Below are 24,755 nucleotides of genomic sequence, written 5' to 3'. Positions count from 1 at the left end.
GAGAATAGAAATCCATGTAAAAAATTGACCCTGGCATCCTGAGATGGTAGTTGGTTAAAGGATAGGAAGCTACTCTGTGACCTTGTCTTAATTACTCCTTCTCCTTTGTTATCTCTTGCCCCACCCCCGCTTTACTTGCTTATAACCTTTGACAATTCGAATATTTGCTCGTTCTGAAGTAGGGTCACAGACCAGTAACGTTAACGTTGCTTCTCTCTCCAGAGATGCTGCCAGACCTGTTGAGTATTTACAGTATTTCTTGTTTTTATTTCAGATCTCCAGCATCCGCAGTATTTTGCTTTTATTTTAGAGTTTAGTAGTGAACTGATCCTTTCTGCTGACTGGGCAGAACTATGCAGTGGGGTGACGCAGAAAACTGTACGAAGAACATTACTTCGATAGGGCCCACAATGTTGAAGTTTGAGGAGGACAAAATACACAGTAATGCATGCAAATAGTAAAGAGCTGTAAGTTTCAGGTAGATGTTACCTGAACAGAGGTGAGACAGAGAATACCCAATCCATCTCACCTTTAGATTCCTAACCAAGATAGACATACAAGGTACAAACTCAGGTTCTGTGATCAAGTCAGAGAGTTTATTAGGTTTAACTAAGATGCACAAAGTTAATAATTAACAAGGCAATAGATATTCAGTAACACACAACACCCGTTCTTGTTTCTGTGCTTGCTGCAGCACGGACTTCTCTCCTTCTTCATCCCTTGCTGTGTTTTATTGACTGTATTCTATCTTCTCCTTTTAAGTACCAACGATCTTCTGTTGACCCCTGTCTAAGTGTGATGACGATGTACTGTTAAACCCTTTCTTTTATCCTTCTTGTGGTGCAAGGATGTTACCATATTAGTTTTGCATTGTTCTAAGTGTCTTAATTGGTCCAGGTTGACATCATTGTTTGACACTAGTTAGTTCATGGTTGAATCTACACACATTACAGATGTTTCCCGATTCTTTCTATTTTACCAAATATCCTAAAGGTTACATTCTTACTGATCCCAGACATTTTTTTCTTTAACTCTGCCTTTATCCCATCTCTCTCCCTGCAAGGAGTGCTGGTTTCTTTCCCATTGTCCTCACACAAATGTCTAAACAAAGTATAGCCTTGAAAACACATTTCATAATAAAGCAAGCAACAGATCAAACAGACTTCAATATATTGATGGACAAAGCATATCATTAATCCTATTATTTTAGCTGTCCTTATTTGTCACAAACGCAAAATATGTCACGGTCCATCGCCCCCACATTGTGGATCCCCCTCCAGCTGCATGGGTTGTCTTTTTTTTCCTGTGGCTCCGTGCATCTTCCACACTGATACATCTCTCAAGATGAGATTTTAACATAGTTCAGTGAAGATCACCGTCATGCTTTACAATCCAACATTGACATTGCAGTTCTTGCATAAATGTAAGCTATGAAAATACTCTAAACTTTGCACAGCGGTGAGCAGTGTTCAGGTGAAACAGAAAATCTGGTGCGTTGGGCAGAGACAATCAGATCTATCAAAGTCTCTTGATGTTTGGCTCCCATCTATTTTACTTACAACAAAACTATTATTTTGTTATTGAAAAGCTTGGATCGATGGCTCTGGATTGTGTTATCTCAGTAAGTGGTTGTTCTCCTTCCAGTAATGTGGATTGAGTGGAGATCTGATGCAGGTATAGGTAAGTTAGACAAGGAGAACCTGTTCCCATTAGTTGATGGTACAAGGACGAGGAGACACAGATTGATGGTTTTGGGAAAGAGATGCAGGGAAATGTGAGGAAGCACTTTTTGCTTTACCTGCGACAACTGTCTGCCCACAAGTGTGGTGGAAGCAGAGACAATCAATGATTTCAATCGGAAATTGGAGAAACACTTGAAGGAAACAAACTTGCTCCAGGGCGACGCTGATCAAGCAGGAGAATGAATCTGCTTGGATGATGAGAATATTTTTTCAATTTCAATTCTGTCAAGACTTTGACATTTTTTTTCCTTTGTAAAATACTGCAACATGAAGTAAACCTGCAATTTAAGAGTGCGACGGCCGGGAATCGAACACAAGTCAAACGCTTGGAAGGCAGCTGTGCTCAACGCTGCACCACCATGGCTTACGATACTGTCTGCTTCGGGCGTCGGTGTGATAAACATAACGCTTTGCAATCATTTTAACTTGTACCTGAGCAATACGTTTACGTTAATAAAAAGACAATACTGTGAATGCTGGAAATCTGAAATAAAAACAGAAAGTGCTGCAAATATTCTGATCAAAGGTCACTCACCTGAAACGTTAACTCTGCTTCTCTCTCCACAGATGCTGCCAGAACTGCTGAATATTTCCAGCATTTCTTGTTTTTATTTCAGATTTCCAGCATCCGCAGCATTTTGCTTTTATTTTAGAATTTCGTCATGAACTGATCCTTTTTGCTTACTAGGCAGAACTATGCAGTGGGGTGACGCAGAAAACTGTACAAAGAATAATGTTTTTATCGGGCCCACATTTTCGAAGTTTGAGGAGGACAAAATACATAGCAATGTATGCATATAGTAAAGAGCTGGAAGTTTCAGGTAGTTGTTACCTGAACAGAGGTGAGACAGAGAATACCCAACACATCTCACCTTTAGATTCCTGACCAAGATAGACCTACAAGGTACAAACTCAAGTTATGTGACCAAGTCAGAGAGTTTATTAGGCTTAACTAAGATGCACAAAGTTAATACTTAACAATGGTAATAGATATTCAGGAACACACAACATCCGTTCTTGTTTCTGTGCTTGCTGCGGCACGGACTTCTCTCTATCTTCTTCCTTTGCTGTGTTTTCTTGACTGTGTTCTACCTTCTCCTTCCAAGAGCTAACGATCTTCTGTTGACCCCTCTCATTGCTGAAGCTGACAGATGCAGGATAAAATCAACATTCACATACCAAGAACTGACAGTTACAGAGTAAAATCAACATTCACATCCCAGGAACTGACAGATACAGAGTAAAATCAACATTCACATACCAAAAACTGACAAGTCCAGAGTCAAATATGCATTCACATACCAGGAAATGACAGGTACAGAGTAAAATCAACATTCACATACCCGGAACTGACAGGTACAGAGTAAAATCAACATTCACATACCAAAAACTGACAGGTACAGAGTAAAATCAACATTCACATACCAGGAACTGACAGGTACAGAGTAAAATCAACATTCACATACCAGGAACTGACAGATACAGAGTAAAATCAACATTCACATACCAGAAACTGACAGGTACAGAGTAAAATCAACATTCACATACCAGGAACTGACAGGTACAGAGTAAAATCAACATTCACATACCAGGAACTGACAGATACAGAGTAAAATCAACATTCACATACCAGAAACTGACAGGTACAGAGTAAAATCAACATTCACATACCAGGAACTGACAGGTACAGAGTAAAATCAACATCCACATACCAGGAACTGACAGATACAGAGTAAAATCTACATTCACATACCAGGAACTGACAGATACAGAGTAAAATCAACATTCACATACCAGGAACTGACAGATACAGAGTAAAATCTACATTCACATACCAGGAAGTGACAGGTACAGAGTCAAATCAACATTCACATACCAGGAACTAACAGGTACAGGGTAAAATAAACATTCACAAACCAGGAACTGACAGGTACAGAGTAAAATCAACATTCACATACCAGAAGCTGACAGGTACAGAAGAAAATCAACATTCACATACCAGGAACTGAAAGGTACTGAGTAAAATCAACATTGACATACCGGGAACTGACAGGTGCAGAGTAAAATCAACATTCACATACCAGGAACTGACAGGTACAATACAGATCGTTGGCCGGTATTTATTTGAAGGCAGGGAATTAAAAAGTGACGCAATGATCGAACTGATCCATGAACGGTCTTGTCGGAGATCTCTAAGTTACCTTCAGCTGAAATGTGAGCAGTTGGTATTCAAATAACTGCAGTAAATCGATTCTTTCTGAGAGGCTGTCAGTGGATCTTAAAAGAGCCGGTGTGCATGGTGCTTTATTTTTGTACATTGTGGAGATCTGCAAGGAGCTGTTGTGCTTGGTCACCGCAATGTCCAATCGCAGGTCATCTTTATGTTGCAGTATTTTACAAAGGAATAAAATGTCAAAGCTATTACAGAATTGAAGTTGATAAAATATTCTCATCATCCAATCAGATTCATTCTCCTGCTTGTTCGACGTCGCTCTGCAGCAAGTTTGTTTCCTTCAAGTGTTTCTCCAGTTTCCTATTGAAATCATTGATTGTCTCTGCTTCCACCACACTTGTGGACAGACAGTTGCAGCAGGTAAAACAACATTCCCCTGCATCTCTTCCCCAAAACCAATTTTCTCTCTCTCCTAGTTCTTGCACCATCAACTAATGGGAACAGGTTCTCCTTGTCTAAATTACGAACACCTGTATCAAATTTCCCCTCAATCCACATTGCTGTCAGGAGAACAACCACTTACTGAGATACACAATCCAGAACCATCTATCCAAGCTTTTCAAGAAGAAAAGAATAGTTGTGTTGTAAGCATGGCTAGGAGCATAACACCAAGAGACTTTGATAGATCAACTGATAGTTTCTGTCCAATACACCAGATTTTAGTTTAGTTTAGAGAAACACCACTGAAACAGGCTCTTCGGCCCACCGAGACTGTGCCGACCATCAACCACCCATTTATACTAATGCTACACTAATCCCATATTCCTATCACATCCCCACCTGTCCTATATTTCCCTACCTACACATTGGCTAATGGCCAATTTACCTATCTACCTGCAAGTCTTTGGCATGTGGGTGGAAACTGGAGCATCCGGAGGGAACCCACGCAAACACAGGGAGACCTTGCAAACTACACACAGGCAGTGCCCAGAATTGAACTCGGGTCACTGGAGCTGTGAGGCTAACCACTGCACCACTGAACACTGCTCACCGCTGTGTAAAGTTTAGAGCATTTACATAGCTTACATTTATGCAAGAACCGCAATGTCAAGGTTGGATTGTAAAGCATGACGTTCATCTTCACTGAACTATGTCAAAATGTCATGTTGAGAAATGTGTCAGTGTGGAAGATGCACGTAGCCATTGGAAAAAAGGCAAGTCATGTAGCTGGAGGAGAATCCACAATGTGGGGGAGATGGACCGTGACATATTTTACGTTTGTAAAAAATAAGGACAGCGAAAGTAATCGGACGAATGATATGCTTTGTACATCAATATATTGAAGTCTGTTTGATCTGTTGCTTGCTTTATTATGAAATGTGTTTTCAAGTCTATACTTTGTTTAAACCTTTGTGTGAGAACAATGGGAGAGACACCAGCACTCCTTGCAGGCAGAGAGATGAGATGAAGGCAGAATTAAAGAAAAAAAAGTTCTGGCATCAGCAAGAATGTAACCTTTAGGATCCTTGCTAAAATAGAAAGAATCGGGTAACATCTGTAATGTGTGTAGATGCAACCATCCTTGTCCTGCGAATCTGCAGAGAGTCCAACAGGTAAAAGTTGTTCAGTGAGAAATACAGTATTTGTTCATAATCTGGCCCTGTTTTGAGTTTGGAAATAATAGAGGTTGGCTCTGGTACAATATGTCAGCGAGAGACTAGTTCACATTTTTCTATCTTGAATAAGTATTTACCCAAATAGAACAGGATCTCTGTCAATGTGTTACATTATATAAACGTCACAGGCCACTTCCCCTCCCTATTCTATCGCCCTGCTCTCGATCTCCTCCCTGTCCAGTTCATTATTATTGCTGATCATTATATTGGCTTATTTATTCTCTGCCATCTCAGACAGTCCCTCGCGATCAGGGATGACTTTTTTCCACTCCTGTTTTATGGGTTCTGAAATGGCTGATAAGTCCAATGCATGATATGCAGACTCTGTCACATCAGGGACAGGTGGTGCTGGAAGGATCAGGTAAATGACTGCATCGGAGGTTTGGGTGCTCCCTTCGCTGCCTCGAGTTCACCTTTGCATGTTCCTGACAAATATCCCTGAAGTGTACAATGTCTTCCCAAATGAGGGATGATTTGAGGACATCTCTGAAGTGTTTCCACTGTCCTCCTGGGGTTCTCCTACCTTGACCAAGTTCTGAGTAGAGCAGCTGCTTCGGGATATTGGATTTACAGGTTCTTGGACAGGCGCCTATTCATGGTAAGTGAAAGACTAACACTGACTGTCTCAACACATGTCAGTTGCTGTCTGCGAGTGAGAGGCACTGGAACACTTTCCCTTACATAATGTCCCAGATACAGTAAGGAAAGATGGAGTGGACAAGCCTCTGTCTTTCTCCGGCACTGAATTATAGTGAGTTGGATGTTCAGTCAGTCCCGAACTGTCCTTGTTGGGTGAGTAGGCAACGGAATCGAGATCAGTTCCCGTCCCTGTGTGACTGTCACTCCTACTGTGTGTGCAGGATTAACCCTGAGTCCCTCTATCCAGCTCTGTCTGTTATCTCTGCAAAAATGTTGAACCTTTCACTTGTTGATCTGCTCAAAACGAGTTCAAGACCCAAGTAGTGAACAGAATGTCTCATTAATTCTTTGAATAATACTATGATTGAACAGCAGGTTATGATCGACTCAGCCAAAGTTTAGAAAAATTCCTGTCAATAAATCTTTCAAAAGGGACAGCGATGATTTCCTGGCTCCGAGTGTTTAAGGGATACAGGGCAAGGAATCGGCAACTAACCCCAGAGATTCACAGCAAAGACTGTGTACATGAGGACATTTAACAACCGGGAGCTGGAACTCTGGGACGGGCTCTATTGTCACTGTGTTTGTGTGTCCGGTGAGTCCAGTCACACTCACTCCACCGCTCGATCCCTGTAGCTCTGCACGTTTAATACCTTCAAACGCTGTGTCAATAATCTCTTGAAGTAATTGATTGTCTCTACTTCCAGCTCCCTTATGGGAAGTAAGTTCCAGATCATCACCACTCAGTCCGTGTTCGCCAGACATATCCTGCCCCAAATCCTCAATTTCTGTCACTATGTCCTTGTACAATGAGCTAATGGGAACTGTTTTTCCTTGTCTCACTTGTCATGATGTTTCACAATTGTTGTAAATGTCCCTTCAGTCAGCTCGTCCATTGATCTTGATGTCACCTATCCACCAATATCCCTGACTTTCTGACTCCCTCTGCTCCTGTCTCTTCAACTGTCGACCTCAATTCTGGCTTCATGCAGCTTCATTTTATAACTTAAAAATTATCAATGTGATTTCCAAATTAAAACTTACAAATAGACTCTCATCATTCATGTGCATCTCCCACAATGCTGAGCTTCGATTTTCTTTTAATGAAATCTATGTTAAACAAGACATGTCCTTTAAACTAATAAATGAGTTCTCAGTCAGCAAAAAGAGTGCAGATCTTTGTTGAACAATCATAAAAAGGGAGATAGGTAAAGTTCAGTTCACAAACAGCGCTCTGGGTAAAGATTGGACCCACACTTAGAAACAGAGAATGAAAGATAAAGAGGTAAACTCACACTCACAGACCAGGAACTGACGGGGACAGAGTACAAGCTGCACACAGACAAAATATTAAAAAAACAGTTTTAAAACCGAACAAGTCAATGCAATTTATAAAACGATACTCATCATCCATGTACGCCTCCCATAAATTTATCATTTTTTGAATAACTATAGATTTAAAATAGCCTTTAAACTGATCAGTTTTCAGTCAGAAACTAATAGTAAACATAGAGTTATTTACAGCACCGAAGGAGGCTATTGGCCCATCGAGTCCATGACAGCTCCCCACAGTGCAATCCAGTCACACTCACTCCACCGCTCGATCCCTGTAGCTCTGCAAGTTTAATTCCTTCAAATGCTGTGTCAATAATCTCTTGAATAATTGATTGTCTCTACTTCCAGCTCCCTTGTGGGAAGTGAGTTCCAGATCATCACCACACACACCGTGTTCGCCCCAATTCTCCTGCCCAAAATCCTCAATTTCTGTCACTGTGTCCTTGTAGAATGAGCTAATGGGAACTGTTTATCCTGGTCTCACTTGTCATGATGTTTCACACTTGTTGTAAATCTCCTTTCAGTCAGCTCGTGCACTGATCTTGCCTGTCACCGATCCACTAATATCCCTGACAGTCTGACTCCCTCTACTACTGTCTCTTCAACTGTTTCAATGTTGTTGATCCAATGGAGAACAAACCCATCTCTACTTCACACATTCTGATAAATCTCCTCTGTACCCTCAAATAACCAGACCTGGATGCAATACTCCACGACAACACTGTCACTGTGTTTATTTTACACATCCGTATGTCTTGTTTAGAAAGAAACAGTGCACTCGAATGGAACACGAAGCCCGTGCTCTTATTTTAAACATTAAGAAACAAGGAGTATGGAATTCAAACACACGCATGCAGATCACAACAGATTAGCTGTTCATCGTTTTCATCTATCGGCCACCTTGTCTTCTGTGAGTAAGCTGAAGTGAGGAGTAATGATCCGGGCAGAATGAAAAAGGTGACGGGCTGGTGACAACAGAACTGAAACAGTTGAAGAGAGAGTAGCAGAGGGAGTGCGAAAGTCAGGGATATCGGTGGATAGGTGACAGGCAAAAGCAATGGATGAGCTGACTGCGGCGAAATATTGTGGCTTCGCGGAGCACTAAATTTGATTGGTTACTTTAGATATCCAATCAGGTAAATACAGAATCTCAAGAATTGACTTCACTGTAAACCAGCCAATTACGAACATGGTTTTCACCCATCCTTCATTAACATGGAGCTCTGGGGATGTGTATAAAATGTGAGTTCCGAACTTTAAGAGCCACCCACAACGTCTCTCAAAAAGCTACAACATTAATCTCTATAATATCAATTTGTTTTGATATTTTTAGCAAATATTATTTGCTAAAAATGATTATTTTCTAACTGCCTTTGTGATCTCTGTTTTAATCCCACAGATTCTGGTTAATACAGTTTCACTGCCCGTACGATCTTCCTGTCTCTACTTAATAATGTTCCGATCATTAATTACTGACCATTTGTGAGCTTTGTTCACGGACGCGTTCATATTCGGCCCCTCTTCTGTATTTCGATAACAAAATCTGATTTAACGCACAGGCATCATTTCTCAGTCACTCATATCTCGAGATCAAAGTTTGTCCTCAATAAGTAATCAGCACATTGTCTAGAAACCCCGGTGGTGTGGGAACCCTCAGTCTCACTCTTTGACACCTGACACTAAGATTATACACTCCGCTGTTATCTCTCACCAATAGGGATCAATCTATAGTCAGTGATGCGGTATCATTAGGAACATTGAGCTGAAATGCTTACAGAATGTTGTGAAAGAGGCTTTCTGTCCGCTGGTTATAGAATGTTTCAAAAAGGATAGAGTGTAAACCCGAATAGATGGCGGAATGTGAAAGTGAATCTGGAAATTGTTACCACATGTGGAATAATACAATATGAAAAAGATTTTAAAATATTTGCTGTCAAACCAAGTTACCTATAAATGTGATGATCTATATTGAAGCCGCTCTGTACTTTACAAATATATTGGCGGGCTTTTCAAATTTGAGAAATCGTTTGCAGTCTGACAATTTCGCGCCGTTATTTTCCGCCCTCATCTCCTTGGCGTCTCCGGATTGGCAGCTCTCTGATTGGTCAAATGAAGAGTGCAATGACACCCAGTGCAGAGTGACCAATTAGCAGTGCCCCCGACACCATTCCTCCCGAAGGTATAAATGGGACTATTGTGGGCTTTTCTCAGCTGTCTTCCTGAAAGTGTTTGTCAGATTGTGGAAATGTCTGGAAGAGGGAAGACCGGTGGTAAAGCCCATCGTGTCGGTGCCGGCCGAAAAACGACCCACCTATTCTAATCCCACCTTCCAGCATTCAGTCCATCGCCCTGCAGATTACAGCACTTGAGATGCATATCCAGATTCCTTTTCAATAAGTTGGGGGTCTCTGCCTCAACTACCCTTTCAGGCAGTGTGTGGCAGACCCCCACCACCCTCTGGGTGAAAATAAAATCCTCGTTTTCCCTCTAATTTTTCCAGCAATCACTTTAAACATATGCCCCATTGTCACTGACCTCTCTGCTAAGACTCTTCACCTCCACTCTCTCCAGTCCCGCCAAAATGTTATACATTTCAATCAGATCTTCCCTCAGCCTTCTCCGTACTGGATTCGGGCATTTAGCGGCTCCCCTCTTGTGATATTTGTCAGGGATTTTAGCAATTCTACCGTATATACAAACGAAAGCTTTTACACAATGATCGGCAAATAAAGCTTTTGTTTAGTCCTAAACTGCTCGCCCCTCCAACAAAATGATCTGTGCACATTGGTTCCGCTGCTCTAGACCACATTTCTCTGCTATTCCAGAAATTGACAAGGACAAAACAATACTCATTCTCATATAACAGATCGTGAGAGATTCAAACCAAAACGACTGTTCACTTCAGCAGAAACTGACAGGTACATGACAAAATCAACACATACATACCAGAAGCTGATAGATACATAATAAAACCCACACTCACATCAGAAGTTAGCAGGTAGATTGAAGCACGTGCTCATACATCGGATACTGACAGAAAAGAGTTAAAATCACACTCACATCAGAAGTAGACAGGTACAGTGGAAAACCCACATCTGTTTATCAGTAATTGACAGATACAGAGAAAAACCCACAGTCACATTCCACATTCTGAGATAAAGAATAAATCCTTCACTCTCATACCATACAAAGAGGGACAGATAGTTGGACAGATCCTGATGTGTAAGAGTTCCTTCATTGTTCCATAAATATAAACAAACGGATCCTGTCTTTCAGACTGACAGATGGAGAATGACTTCCACACTCATACTGTACCAGTGATGAACAGATACAGAACAAATGTTATTCATATACACACCTTTATGATTATTTGAAGTGTATGTTTATGGGATAATGAGCATCTGTAGAAAGGAGAGTAATTGTTGTCCATCTCTCATTGCCCTTTAGAAGATGGTGTCGAGTGGCCTTCTTGCTCCCTCCAGTCTTTGTAGTGTAGGTACACCCAAAGTGGTGTTAGGTAGGGAGTTGCAGAATTTGGACTGAATGATGATGCAGGAATGGTGTTATATTTTCAAGCCAGGATGACATATGAACTGGAGATGAACTTGCAGATGGTAATGTTCTCATACATTTGCTGCCCATGTTCTACTTGGTAGCAGATGTCGGGGGTTTGGAAGGTGCTGTTTCATGGTGCTTCCTCAGGTTGATGCAGTATATCTTGTAGATGGTACACACTGTGCACTGGTGGTGGAGGGAGTAAATGATTAATCTGGTGAATGGTAAACCAATCAAGCCTGCTGCTTTGTCCTGGATGGTATAGAGTTTCTTGAGTGTTGTTTGGGGTGCACACATCCAGGCAACTGGGGTGTAATCCATCAGACTTCTGGCTTGTGGCTTGTAGGTGATGGAAAGTCTTTAAGGAGTTAGGACATGAGTTACTAACCACAGAATATCCGGCTTCTGATCAGCTTTTGAAGCCATTGTGGTAATATGGCAGGAAAAGAATAAATCCTGCAGTCATTTCCCGTAAAGTAACATGCACAGAATAATGGACATATGAAACAAGATAGTGACAGGCCTGGGACACAAGTCACAATCACTGATCATAGGCTTGTGGATACAGAATAAAACCCACAATCACATACCAGTAACTGAGAGATACATAGTAAAATCCACATTCATATGTCAGGAACAGAAAGGGAAAGTTAAATACTTGCTGACAAATCTGACACAGACAGACACAGAGTAATAGCAACATTCACATTCCAGAGACTGACAGATATAGAGTAAAAGCTCCGATCAATTCCAAGACACAAACAGGTACAGAATAAAATACATACTTGCTTTGTAGTAACTGACAGATACAGAATAAAATCCACATTCACATATCAGAAACTGACAGGTGAAGAGTAAAAGACACAGTAACATGTCACAAACTGACAGATAGAGGGTGATCTCACATTCACTTGCCAGAATATAAAAGGTAAAGAATAAAAATCTTTCTTCCAGACCAGAAACTGACTGCACAGAATAAAGGAGCGACTTACATTGCAGTAACTGACCAGAACAGAGGAAAATCCATATTCACATGTCAGAAACTGACAGGAACAGAAAGAACACACACACACATCCCAGAAATTGGCACACAGAATAAAATTCACATGCCCATCTCAGATAATAACATTACAGATGAAAATCCAGAATCATACAGCAGAGAGTGAGATGTTCAACTAAACCCAGCTTCTGACACGTGAGGCTAACACACACAGAGTAAAAACAATGCTCATGTCACATACCAGAAACGGGCAGATGCAGATCACAACCCACACTCACATATCAGATACTGGCAGTTGCAGTGTAAAATAACTCTTAATGATCAATGACTCGGATGCGATTCCGTCCACATTTATTCATCAGAAACTTACAGATACAGATAATAAACAGTACTGACATAAAACAGATTGACAGGAACAGGTTAAAACCCACCCTCATATATAGATGTTTGATAGGTACAGAATATAGTCGAGGCCTCCAAACCAGAGACTGACATGTCGAGTGAAAACCAGACTCACCTGTCATCAATTAACATGTGCAGTGTAAAGCTACACAAACATATTACTGACTAACATGTACAGAGGGAAAATCAAACCACCTTCCAGAGCAGAAACTGACAGGCACAGATTAAACTCCAAATTCACATATCGGACACTAACAAAGAGAAAGGCCCAGACCACCCATCAGCACAGCTTCAATAATTAATAAGTACATTATTCAGAAACCCCGTTGGTGCAGGAACCCTCAGTCTCAAACTTTAACACCTCACACTGAAAATCCACACTCCGCTTTTGTCTCCCACGAATCGGGACCAATTTATAATGTGTGATTTGTTTTTTTTAACATTGATCTGAAACGTATCCGGTTACAGAATGCTGTGAATGAGGCTTTTTGCCTGCCGGTTACAGACTGTTTCAAAACAGGACAGAAAATGAATCTGAATAGATGCCGGATTGGAAAAGCGAATCTGGAACTTGTGAGAAAATGTGAAATAATACAATATGGGGGATATTTTTACATCCCTGTCGTAAGGCTATATGATCTATTAACTTGATATGCAGTGAAGCCGCTCCTTGTTTTAGAATTCTGTTGGCGGGCTTTTCAAATTTGAAAAAGAAACGGTTTGGAGTCTGCCAATCCGGCGCGGTTATTTTCCGCCTTATTAACATGATGTCTCTGGATTGGTGAACTAAGCAACTATCTGATTGGTAACATGAACAACACAATGAGAAGCTGCACAGAGTGACCAATCACCAGTGTCCTCACTATCATTCATCCAGAAGGGATAAGTGGGCGGATTTGATCATTCTTCCTCAACTGTTTTGTAATGTAGTTTTTATAGATTTTTGTGAATAAAGTATATTTTTTGGGGGGGGAAATAGTGTCTGGAAGAGGGAAGACCGGTGGCAAAGCTCGGGGCAAGGCCAAGTCTCATTCCTCCTGGGTTGGATTGCAGTTCGCGGTGGGCCGTGTTCACTGGCTTCTGAGAAATAGGGAACTCTGCTGAGCGTGTGGGTGTCGGAACCCCGGTCTATCTGGCTGCTCTGCAAGAGTCTCTGACAGCTGAAATCCTCGAGCTGACCGGTGACGCGGCCCGGGACAACAACAAGAAGTCCCGCATCATCCCCAGACAACTCCAGCTGGCCCAAAGTCTCTTTTCAGAGACAGCCACTTTATCTGTGAAAGGGCTGGTACCTGTCTGAGAGACGACAATTTTATGATGCAAGCGCTGCTTTGTGTTGGTATGATTCGGGATTTAGCCGCTTGCCACTGGAGATATTTGTCAGGCATTTTAACAATTCCAGCGTTTCTGCACAAATAAAGCTTTTGTTGAGTCCTAAAATGATCGCCCCTCGAATAAAATGATCTGTGCACATTGGTATCGCTGCTCTAGACCACATTTCTCTGATAACAGGTGATCGCAGCTCTTTGTTTTGCCGATTTGGTGGCTCTTAAAAGAGCCGTTGTGTTATTTGATGCCAAACTCAGTTCGGGGCAGGGTGAGTTTAGGCGCGCTCCCCGCGGATACGGCGGGCCAGCTGGATGTCTTTGGGCATGATGGTGACTCGCTTGGCGTGGATGGCGCACAGGTTGGTGTCCTCAAAGAGCCCCACCAGGTAAGCCTCGCTGGCCTCCTGCAGGGCCATGACGGCCGAGCTCTGGAAGCGCAGGTCTGTCTTGAAGTCCTGCGCGATCTCCCGCACCAGGCGCTGGAAGGGCAGTTTGCGGATGAGCAGCTCAGTGGATTTCTGGTAGCGGCGGATCTCCCGCAGAGCCACAGTGCCGGGTCTGTAACGGTGAGGCTTCTTCACTCCGCCCGTGGCTGGAGCGCTCTTGCGGGCCGCTTTGGTAGCCAGCTGCTTGCGGGGAGCTTTCCCTCCGGTCGATTTGCGCGCTGTCTGCTTGGTTCTGGCCATTATGGGAGAAGATCTGGAACAAAGACACTGTAAATGTTGAGGCTGCTCAGGGACTGTCTATTTAAGACAGTAGAGGGACCGCCCTAGTGTTGTGATTGGATGCAGCCCCGTCCATCAGTCAAGTTTGAAACCAGCTCTGGGAAGGAAAAGGGCGGCGGGAAATGCTGGGCCCTGATTGGTTGAACTGCAACTGAAACTGAAATTTAATCAATTTCAAAAAGCCCGCCAATCTCAGATTAGCAAACAAGGCAACGATTTTTTTTGAAACGACACCTAATATAACGGGAACAATTATAAAATATCACTCCCTGTAGCTTTATTTATTAGTCATTGGTCAAGTGGTCATTGGATAGACATGTGGATGAAAATGGAATATTGCAGGTCAGATGGTGTAGATTAGATTAGAATTAGAATTAGGTTTCACAGGTTGGCGCAACATCGAGGGCCGAAGTGCCTGTACTGCGCTGTAATGTTCTAATTCTAATTCTAAAGTCCTAGATCCCCCTCTGTGTCTTACAACACAGTTTGTATAGTGGTCTCTGGCGGGAATAAAGCGCCAGTCATTACTAACTATAACGGCAGTAAATCCCGCTTCGTGCCGGCAGTTCAGACCCTCACGTATAAATTATCAAATGCAACCGTTTAATTCATGATGCGTTTGATAAACAACGAACAAAAAAAGACAGTGAAATTTCTGCGATATGTAAATTTAATGAGAGACTGTAATGATGTATCAAAGCCGTTGTTGATAAAGATAAACAATATGCAGATAACTTGATCTTATTAATTCCAATTCCAATGTCACTGCACTCTCTGTGATCTTTGCGTGGCTCTTAGAAGAGCCTTTGTGTTTGGTAGAAAGGGTGGATTTGTTTAGCCGCCGAATCCAAAGAGAGTGCGGACCTGGCGTTTCAGAGCGTACACCACATCCATGGCGGTGACCGTCTTGCGCTTGGCGTGCTCAGTGTTCGTGACCGCATCTCTGATCACATTCTCAAGGAAAACCTTCAGCACCCCACGGGTCTCCTCATAGATCAAACCCGAGATGCGCTTCACTCCACCACGGCGAGCCAGGCGGCGGATTGCTGGCTTGGTGATGCCCTGGATGTTTTCACGAAGCACTTTGCGGTGCCGGGCTTTGCTCCGCCTTTGCCCAGTCCTTTGCCTCCTTTACCTCTTCCAGACATGACGCTTCTTCAGTCAAATCACTGCTGAATGAGAAACGAGCTGTTTCTGCTGCCTTTTTTACACAGCCCGCCCGGACCTGACTGAAAAAGGGACAGAGAGTGAGAGGCGGGGCGGAGAGGAAACTGAGTGACAGACAGAGCAGAGAAATGTCTTTCATCCTCCAGCTCCGCCTCCCACTTGCTCGAACCGCCAATTCAAAAAAAAAACATTGCTCAACAACAGAGCTCAGCACAAAACTTCCAGACACGCCCTTTCTAGTCAAAGATAACAGAAACCCGGAGCTTTTAGATAAGGATCGATAACAATTAAAAGTTGATCATATATCCGCCTAAGTACAGTGCTTCCGATCACAAGTCAACCCGTTTCCACACACCTCCCCTCCCAGACGGATTGATCAGTTTACTAACACCTTACCCCAGCTGAATTAGAGAAACTCATGTATTAGGGTTTGAGTTGTGACGCGGGATTTCACGCCAGTTTCCTGTTTTAGACCCTCACACTCTGAATTAGTGAAACGAGCATGAACTGAGACTGTACCGAACATATCCCCAGTTACAGTGAGGCCGGGACATCCCTCTGTTTTGTTACAGAGAGTAGGGGAAGGGCTGAGTGTAGTGTATGTCAGTGAGTCACCAGGGATCCTGCATTTACTTCCCATAATTTCGATGTGAAATGTGCACACGGCGGGGGGACAGGGATCATTTGATCGGGGCATCAGCTCTTTCCTGAGAGATGTGGGTGGCTCTGAAAAGAGCCCTTGGGTTCAGATGTCTACAAGTTTCCCGTGCAGTTTCACTTCTTTCCAGGGGCTGCTTTCTGAGCCTTTGCTGCTTTCTGTTTGGTCTTGCCCCTTGATGATTGAACTTTCTTGAGTGCCTTTCCGCCCGTGGCACTCTTGGTTTTTTGGCCTTCTTCACAGGAGACTTTTTCGGAAGCGCTGCTTTCTTCGCTGGGGATTTCTTTGGCGTTGCCGCCTTCTTGCTGGCCACTTTCTTGCCTGCTGCTTTCTTCGATGCCGATTTCTTGGCTGCTAGTTTCTTGACTGGTAATTTCTTGGCTGCTGATTTCTTTGCTGTCACTTTCTTGCCAGCTGTTTTCTTCACTGAAGGTTTTTTGGCTGCTGCTGACTTCACTTTCTTTCCCACATTTCCCTTGGTTCCCTGCTTGGGGATTCTCAAGGAGCCGGAGACGCCCGTACCGCTGTTCTGCACCAGGGAGCCTTTGTTCACATTCCTCCTGATACTTTGCTTGATTTGGGTCCTGAACTTCCCCACATCCACACCGCTCCTACCCAGAGCCTTCTTTATGGAGGGCAGTGAGGTCCCCCTGCGATCGGAGCAATACGCCACAATCTTGAGGATCTTCTCGCTCAACGTGGGACCGGCTGAATTGTTCCGGGGAGCCGCTTTCTTCTTCTTGGGTGTCTTGACTTGAGCGGCGGCGGCTGGAGGAGCCGTTTCGCCGGCTGCTGTATCGGTCATGTCCAGGACTCTGCACAAATTCTCTCTGTCAGTAGGAACTGGGTCAGAAATGAAGCCGGTGGTGGCGGCACTGAGCAACTTAAAGGCAGTGAGCGGACGGAGGCGGAGACAACCTTCTGTCAGCTCCCGGCTCCTGCTGCCTCTCTGTGATTCTCTCTGGCCCTAAACTCTCCAATTCCACTGAAATTCGGGTACTGCAGAGTCCCAGACTTGATCCTTCCTGTCTCTGACATCAGAATGCTTGCTGTCGAAAGGTTTGCACTTGAAGTAAAGACTCCATTTTTGACTGAAACCCGTTTTATTGCTGCACTGATGGCGCTCTCTCCCCCGATAGCTGACGTGTTCTCTACATTTTGACGGAAATCTTGAAATGAACAAAGAAACTACACTGAATTCCCACTTTGGGAATGAGAAGGGGAGCAATGTGCTTCTTTGACTGGAACATCTTGTTACTTGACACAAAGGGGACTCGGAAATCCGGCGATGAGTCCTAACCCACAAACACAGTGACATTAGACTAACCCGCCTGCCCCTTTAATACACTCTCTCTTACACAATATTCACATCTACACATTCCCATGCCGAACTGTTCGAAAAATGCAGAGTTCCCAGGACAGGTTTTGATCTCAATGCTGAGGTAAATAGACCCTTCAGCTCCACTCTATCCAGCCCCTTCAGCATTTTATACATTTCAATCAGATCTCCCGTCAGCCTTCTCTGTTCCAAGGAGAACAACCACAGTCTATTCAATCTTTCCTCAGAGCTGCATTTTTCAGTCCTGGCAACATGCTCATAAATCTCCTCTGTACTCTCTCGAGTGCAGTTACATCCTTTCTGTAATGACGTGACCAGAACTGCACACAGAACTCAAGTTCTGGCCTAACCAATGATGATAAAGTTCCAGCATACCCTTCCTCCTCTTATATTCTATAACTCGGCCAATAAAGGAAAGGATTCCATATGTCATCTTAACCATATTACCGCCCCACTCTGTTACCTTCAGGGATCTGTGGACATTTACTGGAAGGTCCCTCACCTCCTCTGCTCCTCTCAGTATTTTCCCATTAATCGTGTATTCCTTTGCATTGTTTGACCTCCCCAAGGGCATCACGTCACACTTCTCTGGATTGAATTCTATTTGCCACTTTTCTGCCCTTCAGACCTGACCACAAACATCTTCCTCCGGTCCACAGCAATCCTCCTCGCTATCAACCACACGGCCAATATTGGTGTCGTCTGCAAACGTCTTGATCGTGTCCCTCAACATTTATGTCCAAATTGTTTGTATAGATCATCAACAAAACAGGGGACCCATTACTGAGCCCTGGGGAAAACCACTGGAAGCAGCCCTCCAAGTCTCAAAAGCAGCCTTCAACAATTCCTGCCACTGAGCCAATTTTGCATCCACCTTGCTGCATTTCCCTGGATCCCATGAGATTTTATTTTTTAAAGATTCTGTATTTTGGGACCTTGTCAAAAGCTAAAATTCATGCAGAATCCATCAACTGCACTACCCTCATCTATAATCCTTTTTAAAAATTCAATTCAGTTTGTATGTGCCTTTCTAAGTGACAGTTTATCTTGTATCTCAGAATAGATTTCAATAATTTTCCCACTACTGAGGTGAGACTGAGTCGCCTGTAATTATTGAGCTGTCGAATGAAATGTAAGATTCGTTTTTATCTCGAAAGATCCGCCTGGGGAAACAGACGTTACAACCTCATCTCTCACTGATATGGTGCCAGAGGAGGACACATTATTAATCTAACAGTCCGGGAAAGTGTCAGAGAGTGAGCCATACAATGTCCCAAGTGTAACTTTCTATGCCCTGTTGAACTCTCTGTAATCTTTCAGCTCAAACCCTTCGCTATGACTCTCAGCGACAGACAGTTTCAATCTGATTAAATTGATCTGTGACTGTAACTGTCAGAAATTGACTCCTGCGCCATTCCTGCAAACACATCGACTCCCTCGGAGGATCACTTTGAGAATTCGAGCGAATGAACAGCAAACATATTGCAGAGAATGATCTCAAGTTGAGCTTGGTAAAAGGGTAATCTCCCAGCTGGAAACCTCCTCTAATCTTGCCCACAGTCCCGGTTCCATTGCTCAAAATCAGATAAAACTGAACTGGAGAAAGTTCCGATTGTTTTTTGTTTTTCCAACCATTGCCGAATGAGGCGCATGCGCGGTACAGCACCGCCCCCACCAGTGATTGTGAATGAGCGAACGAGCGCAATGCGCGCTCCCCTCCACCAGCAAATCCGTTGAACGCCATTTACTCAGTGAGCGGAAAGAGTTAGTTTTTAACAGAGGGAATGGAGATATTACGGCCTCGGGGTAAGGCAGCAAACTGCAATCTGCTTCCAGCAACACATTGCTTTAGGACCCTGTCTGCAGTCTGGATCAAAGATCGCCATTGTCTCCGGAGCAAGTTCAGGGGGAGTCGCGGGCTGTTTGTGAGAGGCAATGTGGAGGATGAACTGATCCCGCAACATGGAGTGAGCGGCGGAATGGAGAGGCCTTTCTCGGCCTGTGTTTGTGCACTGGGTAAGTGAGACAGAACGTGAATAAGCTGCTGTTGAAAATCTTTGCTGTTTCTCGCCTCAGTTCTGTGATGCATGTTCGTGGTTTAAATCCTGTTTCACGATGTTTACTGTGAGTGTACAGTGAATAGTTGAATCAAGATCCAGGCTGCACAGTTTCAGAATAAGGAGTCTCCCATTTTAGACGGTGGTAAGGAGGAATTCCTTCTCTCAAAGCGTCAGTCATCTTTGGAATTCTCTACCTCAGAGAGCACTGGAGGCTGGGTTGTTAAATATATTCAAGGATGAGTTAAACTTTTGATCTGTATGGGAGTAATTTGTTCGGGGAGCAGGTAGGATAATGGAGCTGAATCCATGATCAGATCAGCCATGATCTCATTGAATGGCGGATCAGACTCGAGAGGCTGAATGGCCTACTCCTGCTCCTACTTCTTAGGTTCTTATGTTATAATGTCAGATGGAAATAGAAACCTGATCTGTACAAACATCCCTCAGGTTATCCCAATCTTGGAGCAGTGCAGATGTTGCCTTGTTTCTGGATGTCACTAAATTGTTGTAAATCGGCCAAAACACCTGGTCAGCAGATGCTAAGATCTGCAGTGAAATCAGACACTGACATTCTTTGTATTTCTGGTGAGTATTTGTGGTTAGTAATAATGATTATGGATTGAAATATTACATTAATCTCTTTTCACGCTTCCACCTCAACTGATCTTCAGTTCCAAGATATGTTGTTCTTCCTTTCTGTAGGCAAATACTTCAAGGGAACAGAATGAATGTGATGATTCCCAGGTACAAGGAAATGTGCAGTCAGCTCCTTGCAACACAGAGTTGGTATGCTATCACTCCCAGAGGCCATCAGTTAATTCCAGAGTCACATGGAGCAGAGGTAGTCAAACTCTCACTGATCCCAAGTTCAGAGACACATTTTCAATCCAGCAATCAAACAAAGCAGAAGAGACAGACATTGTGTCCAATGCATTCCAATTCTGTACTGCTGCAAGTTAGGTACATCAATCTCAATTCAAAAGCACATCCACGATCAGATTGAAAGACACTATATCAATCTCACAAGAGGGACACATCCTGGATACAGAAAGATAGAGATTGAACCGTACCCTCACATACCTGAAACTGTGTGCAGTTCTGGTCACCTCATTACAGAAATGATATAACTGCACGAGAGAGGGTAAAGAGGTGCTGTCTGATCATTAGTCTACAGTACTGCAGATTCCCGGTGCTGTCTGATCATTAGTCTACAGTACTGCAGATTCCCGGTGCTGCCTGATCATTAGTTTACAGTGCTGCAGATTCCCAGTGCTGTCTGATCATTAGTCCACAGTACTGCAGATTCCCGGTGCTGTCTGATCATTAGTCTACAGTACTGCAGATTCCCGGTGCTGTCTGATCATTAGTCTACAGTACTGCAGATTCCCAGTGCTGTCTGATCATTAGTCTACAGTACTGCAGATTCCCAGTGCTGTCTGATCATTAGTCTACAGTACTGCAGATTCCAGGTGCTGTCTGATCATTAGTCTACAGTACTGCAGATCTACATTACTGTTTGATTGAAGACTTCTGGTTGATCAGTATACACATAATAGCCAGCACCTCGAATAGCCGACAACTCAAAACAAAACATATATGTTAACATTGACAAAGCATGTTGAACAATTTCCAGCATTGACATTTAATACAATTTTGCATGAAGTTACCTATCACTTTTTTTAAAGAAAAATATTCTTAGCCTAGATTATTTGATGTCATGGATGAATCTCAAACCTCCAAAGCTTTCAGAGTGTCCATCTATCTTTTGACATCTTTGTAAGTTTTTGTGGCACTGTCAGATAAACAATGGGGTGGCACAGTGGCGCAGTGGTTAGCACCGCAGCCTCACAGCTCCAGCGACCCGGGTTCAATTCTGGGTACTGCCTGTGTGGAGTTTGCAAGTTCTCCCTGTGTCTGCGTGGGTTTCCTCCGGGTGCTCCGGTTTCCTCCCACATGCCAAAGACTTGCAGGTTGATAGGTTAATTGGCCATTATAAATTGCCCCTAGTATAGGTAGGTGGTCGGGGAATATAGGGACAGGTGGGGATGTGGTAGGAATGTGGGATTTGTGTAGGATTATTATAAATGGGTGGTTGATGGTCGGCACAGACTCGGTGGGCCGAAGGGCCTGTTTCAGTGCTGTATCTCTAAACTAAAAATCTAAACTAAATCTGTTTCAGCTGGTTGAAAGATTGTTTAAAAGATGATGATTGGAGCACAATGTCAGTGATTGTTTGGTCATGAGTTAAATAGAAACCCATGGAGTTGTTTCCACACTTTACCAGTATCTGTATTGCTTAATATAAACACAGCGATTGCCAGAAGGCTCAGTAAATATCATTATACATTATGTAAACTACTGCTTTACAGGTTGAAATACTTGCGGCAAGTTTATCGAGTGAGCAGCTGAAATGCAGAGAGCAGGAAGGTCCTGAATGAATAATTATCGTAAAATGATTATAAAATATACAGTATTTATATAAAAAAAATTAAACTGTTCACTGTCAGGACTCCTGTCTACACATACAGCAAGAACCCGACCGAACAACAGCGGACCCGACTCAACCCTTCCTGACACCCAACCAAAAAAAGGTGCAGCGCATGCGTGATGACAGTGCCGGCACCGGCTCACTGCGCAGACTCAATTCCGACCCGGACTCCCAGCTCCGGTCAGATTTTTTAAAATTTCAATACTGACCAGCAGAGACTGACCGAGTGTGTCCGACCCGACCCGAACTGGACCCGAGCCCGAAGGCCGGAGCCGCAAGCTGGGCCCGAGCCGAGGCGGACACATGTGCTCGGGTTCCGCTCGGGTTGGACTCGGGGATCCAGGGCTCGAGTGTACATTCCACACAGTCCCCGACTCCTGCTGAACTTCCCCGCTATTCAATGTTAATCTCTGAACACATCTGCAGACTCGCTCCCAAACCTGGTGTTGCTGCTGGAAGCAGATGTTGTTTGTTCACTTAACCCGGGACCCGGATGTCTCCATTCGCAGCTGATTTAAACAATCTTCCGCTCACTCACTGAACACTCAGAACCAGTGTTGGGGGAGCATGCGCTCTTCTCCTCATAATGACGTCTCCAGTGGGCGGGGCTATACCGCGCGTGCGCAGCTCTCTGCAACGAAAATAAATGGGAACTTTCCCCATTTCACCCTCATCAATGTGTGAACAATGAAACTGAACATGGGGTTAGGGTGGAGGAAGGGTGGGGATTGGTGGAGGGAGAGTGGGGTGGGGTGGAGGGAATCTATAACCTAGAAAGCCTGGAGTTGATCCTATTTAGATGTTCAAATTGCCGTCTCTCCCTGCAGGGTGTTTGTTATTATTGAGACCCTCCTCTCAAAACAATCCGACAGAAACATGGGAGGAAGGAGGAAGTCGGTGTGTTTGCTGGGACCTTGTAGAATTCATTTCAGCCAGCAAAGGTTTGTCTAACCGGAGTGAAACCCGCGGTCAATGTGAGTAATACCGAATGGCGATCTTCATTGTTTCATTCTAAACAAGAGAGACATGGAGCTGCCGCGATTATACCGGACACACAAACACAGTGGCTATAGAGCCCGTCCCAGAGTTTCAGCTCCCGGTTGTTAAATGTCCTCATGTACACAGTCTTTGCTGTGAATTTTCAGGGCTCAGCTGCCGATTTCTACTCCTGTTTCCCTGAAACACTCGGAACCAGCAGATCATCGAACTCCCTGTTGAAAGATTTATGGACAGGAATTTTTCCAGCCTTTGGTCCAGTCGATCATAACCTGCTGTTCAATCATCGTATTATTCACACAATTAATGTGAAATTCTGTTCACCACTCAGGCCTTGAACTCGGTTTGAGCAGATCAACTACTGAAAGATTCAGCATCTTTCCAGATATAGCAGCCAGAGCTGGATAGAGGGACTCAGGGTTTAATCTTGCACACACACAACAGAAGGAGTGACAGTCACACAGGGATGGGAACTGGTATCGTTTCTGTCGCCTACTCACTCAACAGGCAGAGTTACAAACTGATTTAACATCCAACCCACTACAATTCAGTACTGGAGAAATACAGAGGCTCTTCCACTCCATCCTTCCCTCCCGTACACTCGGCAGATTGACAGCACAAGGCCTTTCAGGTATCATTTCCGTGACCAAGAGTTTCACTCCGTTGATATTAAACAGAGACTATCAGATGTTTATCCTTCATCCTGAAAATACTCGGACTCACTCTTGCACTTCGACCAGATTGTTTTGGCCAATTGAGGAGCCGCCCCTGCACCTGCTCTCCTGCCTTATTCAGACAACCTTCCAGTCTCAGCCTCACACACCTTACCCATAATTTGCTTTTGATCAATATGACTCAAAGATTGTTTGCAGCGCCAATCACTTAAATAATAATGGCAGTGATTTATACAAATATCCCATATCCTCGACATCACCATGAATCCAACCAGGCAGAATAGTGAGAGTGCAGGGAAAAAAAGAAAAATGTTTGCAAGAGATTATACGAAAATATTAATGAGTAACAGCAGAGAGAATAAAAATTATTGATAAATATACAAAAATGCTAAATGATAGTGCAAGAAATTGCGGAGCTTTTAGGGATAAAGAACGGAAATCTCCTTGTGTTGGAAAAGGTAATGAATGAGAGCGTTATATGTCTGTTCACAAAAGCAAGGATGAAGTTAATGTCCCAGTAGAGAAGGGGTACAGAGATATTGGATAGAATGAAAATAGACAGAAAGGAGGTTCTCAATAGATTGGGATCACTTCACGTTAATGAGTCCAGATGGAAAGCATCCCAGATTGCTGAGGGAGATAACAGAAATCCTGACGATAATGTTTGGATATTGAAGTAGTTCCAGTTGCCTGAAACAGTGCAAATGTTACAGTCCTGTTCTAGAAATGGGATGGAAAAAGCTGGTGACGACAGTCCATCAGAGGTCGAAAACAATTGGAGACAAGTGTCAAGGATCA

General features: G+C 43.5%; 3 protein-coding genes across 3 annotated transcripts; all 3 read right to left on the bottom strand.

Annotated features, from left to right (window-relative positions):
* Positions 1–14,125: 14,125 nt before the first annotated feature.
* LOC137361664 (histone H3) lies at positions 14,126–14,536 on the bottom strand. The gene has a single exon (XM_068026372.1). It carries the CDS (start codon positions 14,534–14,536, stop codon positions 14,126–14,128), a length of 411 nt encoding a protein of 136 aa, XP_067882473.1.
* Positions 14,537–15,409: 873 nt separating this feature from the next.
* LOC137361675 (histone H4 type VIII-like) lies at positions 15,410–15,723 on the bottom strand. Its single transcript, XM_068026380.1, is given in 2 exon segments — positions 15,410–15,670; positions 15,673–15,723. Coding segments are annotated over 2 exon segments (312 nt in total).
* A 425-nt stretch (positions 15,724–16,148) lies between these two features.
* LOC137361674 (histone H1-like) lies at positions 16,149–17,205 on the bottom strand. Its single transcript, XM_068026378.1, has 2 exons — positions 16,521–17,205; positions 16,149–16,225 (listed from the first exon to the last, which is right to left on the bottom strand). The coding sequence occupies exons 1-2, from the start codon at positions 17,203–17,205 to the stop codon at positions 16,149–16,151; spliced, it is 762 nt and encodes a 253-aa protein (XP_067882479.1).
* Positions 17,206–24,755: the final 7,550 nt, after the last annotated feature.

The sequence above is a fragment of the Heterodontus francisci genome, unplaced genomic scaffold, assembly GCF_036365525.1.
Source record: "Heterodontus francisci isolate sHetFra1 unplaced genomic scaffold, sHetFra1.hap1 HAP1_SCAFFOLD_91, whole genome shotgun sequence".
In the NCBI taxonomy this organism is placed as follows: Eukaryota; Metazoa; Chordata; class Chondrichthyes; order Heterodontiformes; family Heterodontidae; genus Heterodontus; species Heterodontus francisci.
This window is presented reverse-complemented; position numbering and strand designations above follow the sequence as displayed.

Excerpts from the sequence above, each read along its gene's own strand:
- LOC137361664 (XM_068026372.1), bottom strand. The coding sequence starts at position 14,536 with ATGGCCAGAACCAAGCAGACAGCGCGCAAATCGACCGGAGGGAAAGCT.
- LOC137361674 (XM_068026378.1), bottom strand. The coding sequence starts at position 17,205 with ATGACCGATACAGCAGCCGGCGAAACGGCTCCTCCAGCCGCCGCCGCT. Across the intron at positions 16,226-16,520 it reads AAAGCAGCCCCTGGAAAGAA|AGTGTGAGGGTCTAAAACAG; the intron begins GTGAAACTGCAC and ends TCACTAATTCAG.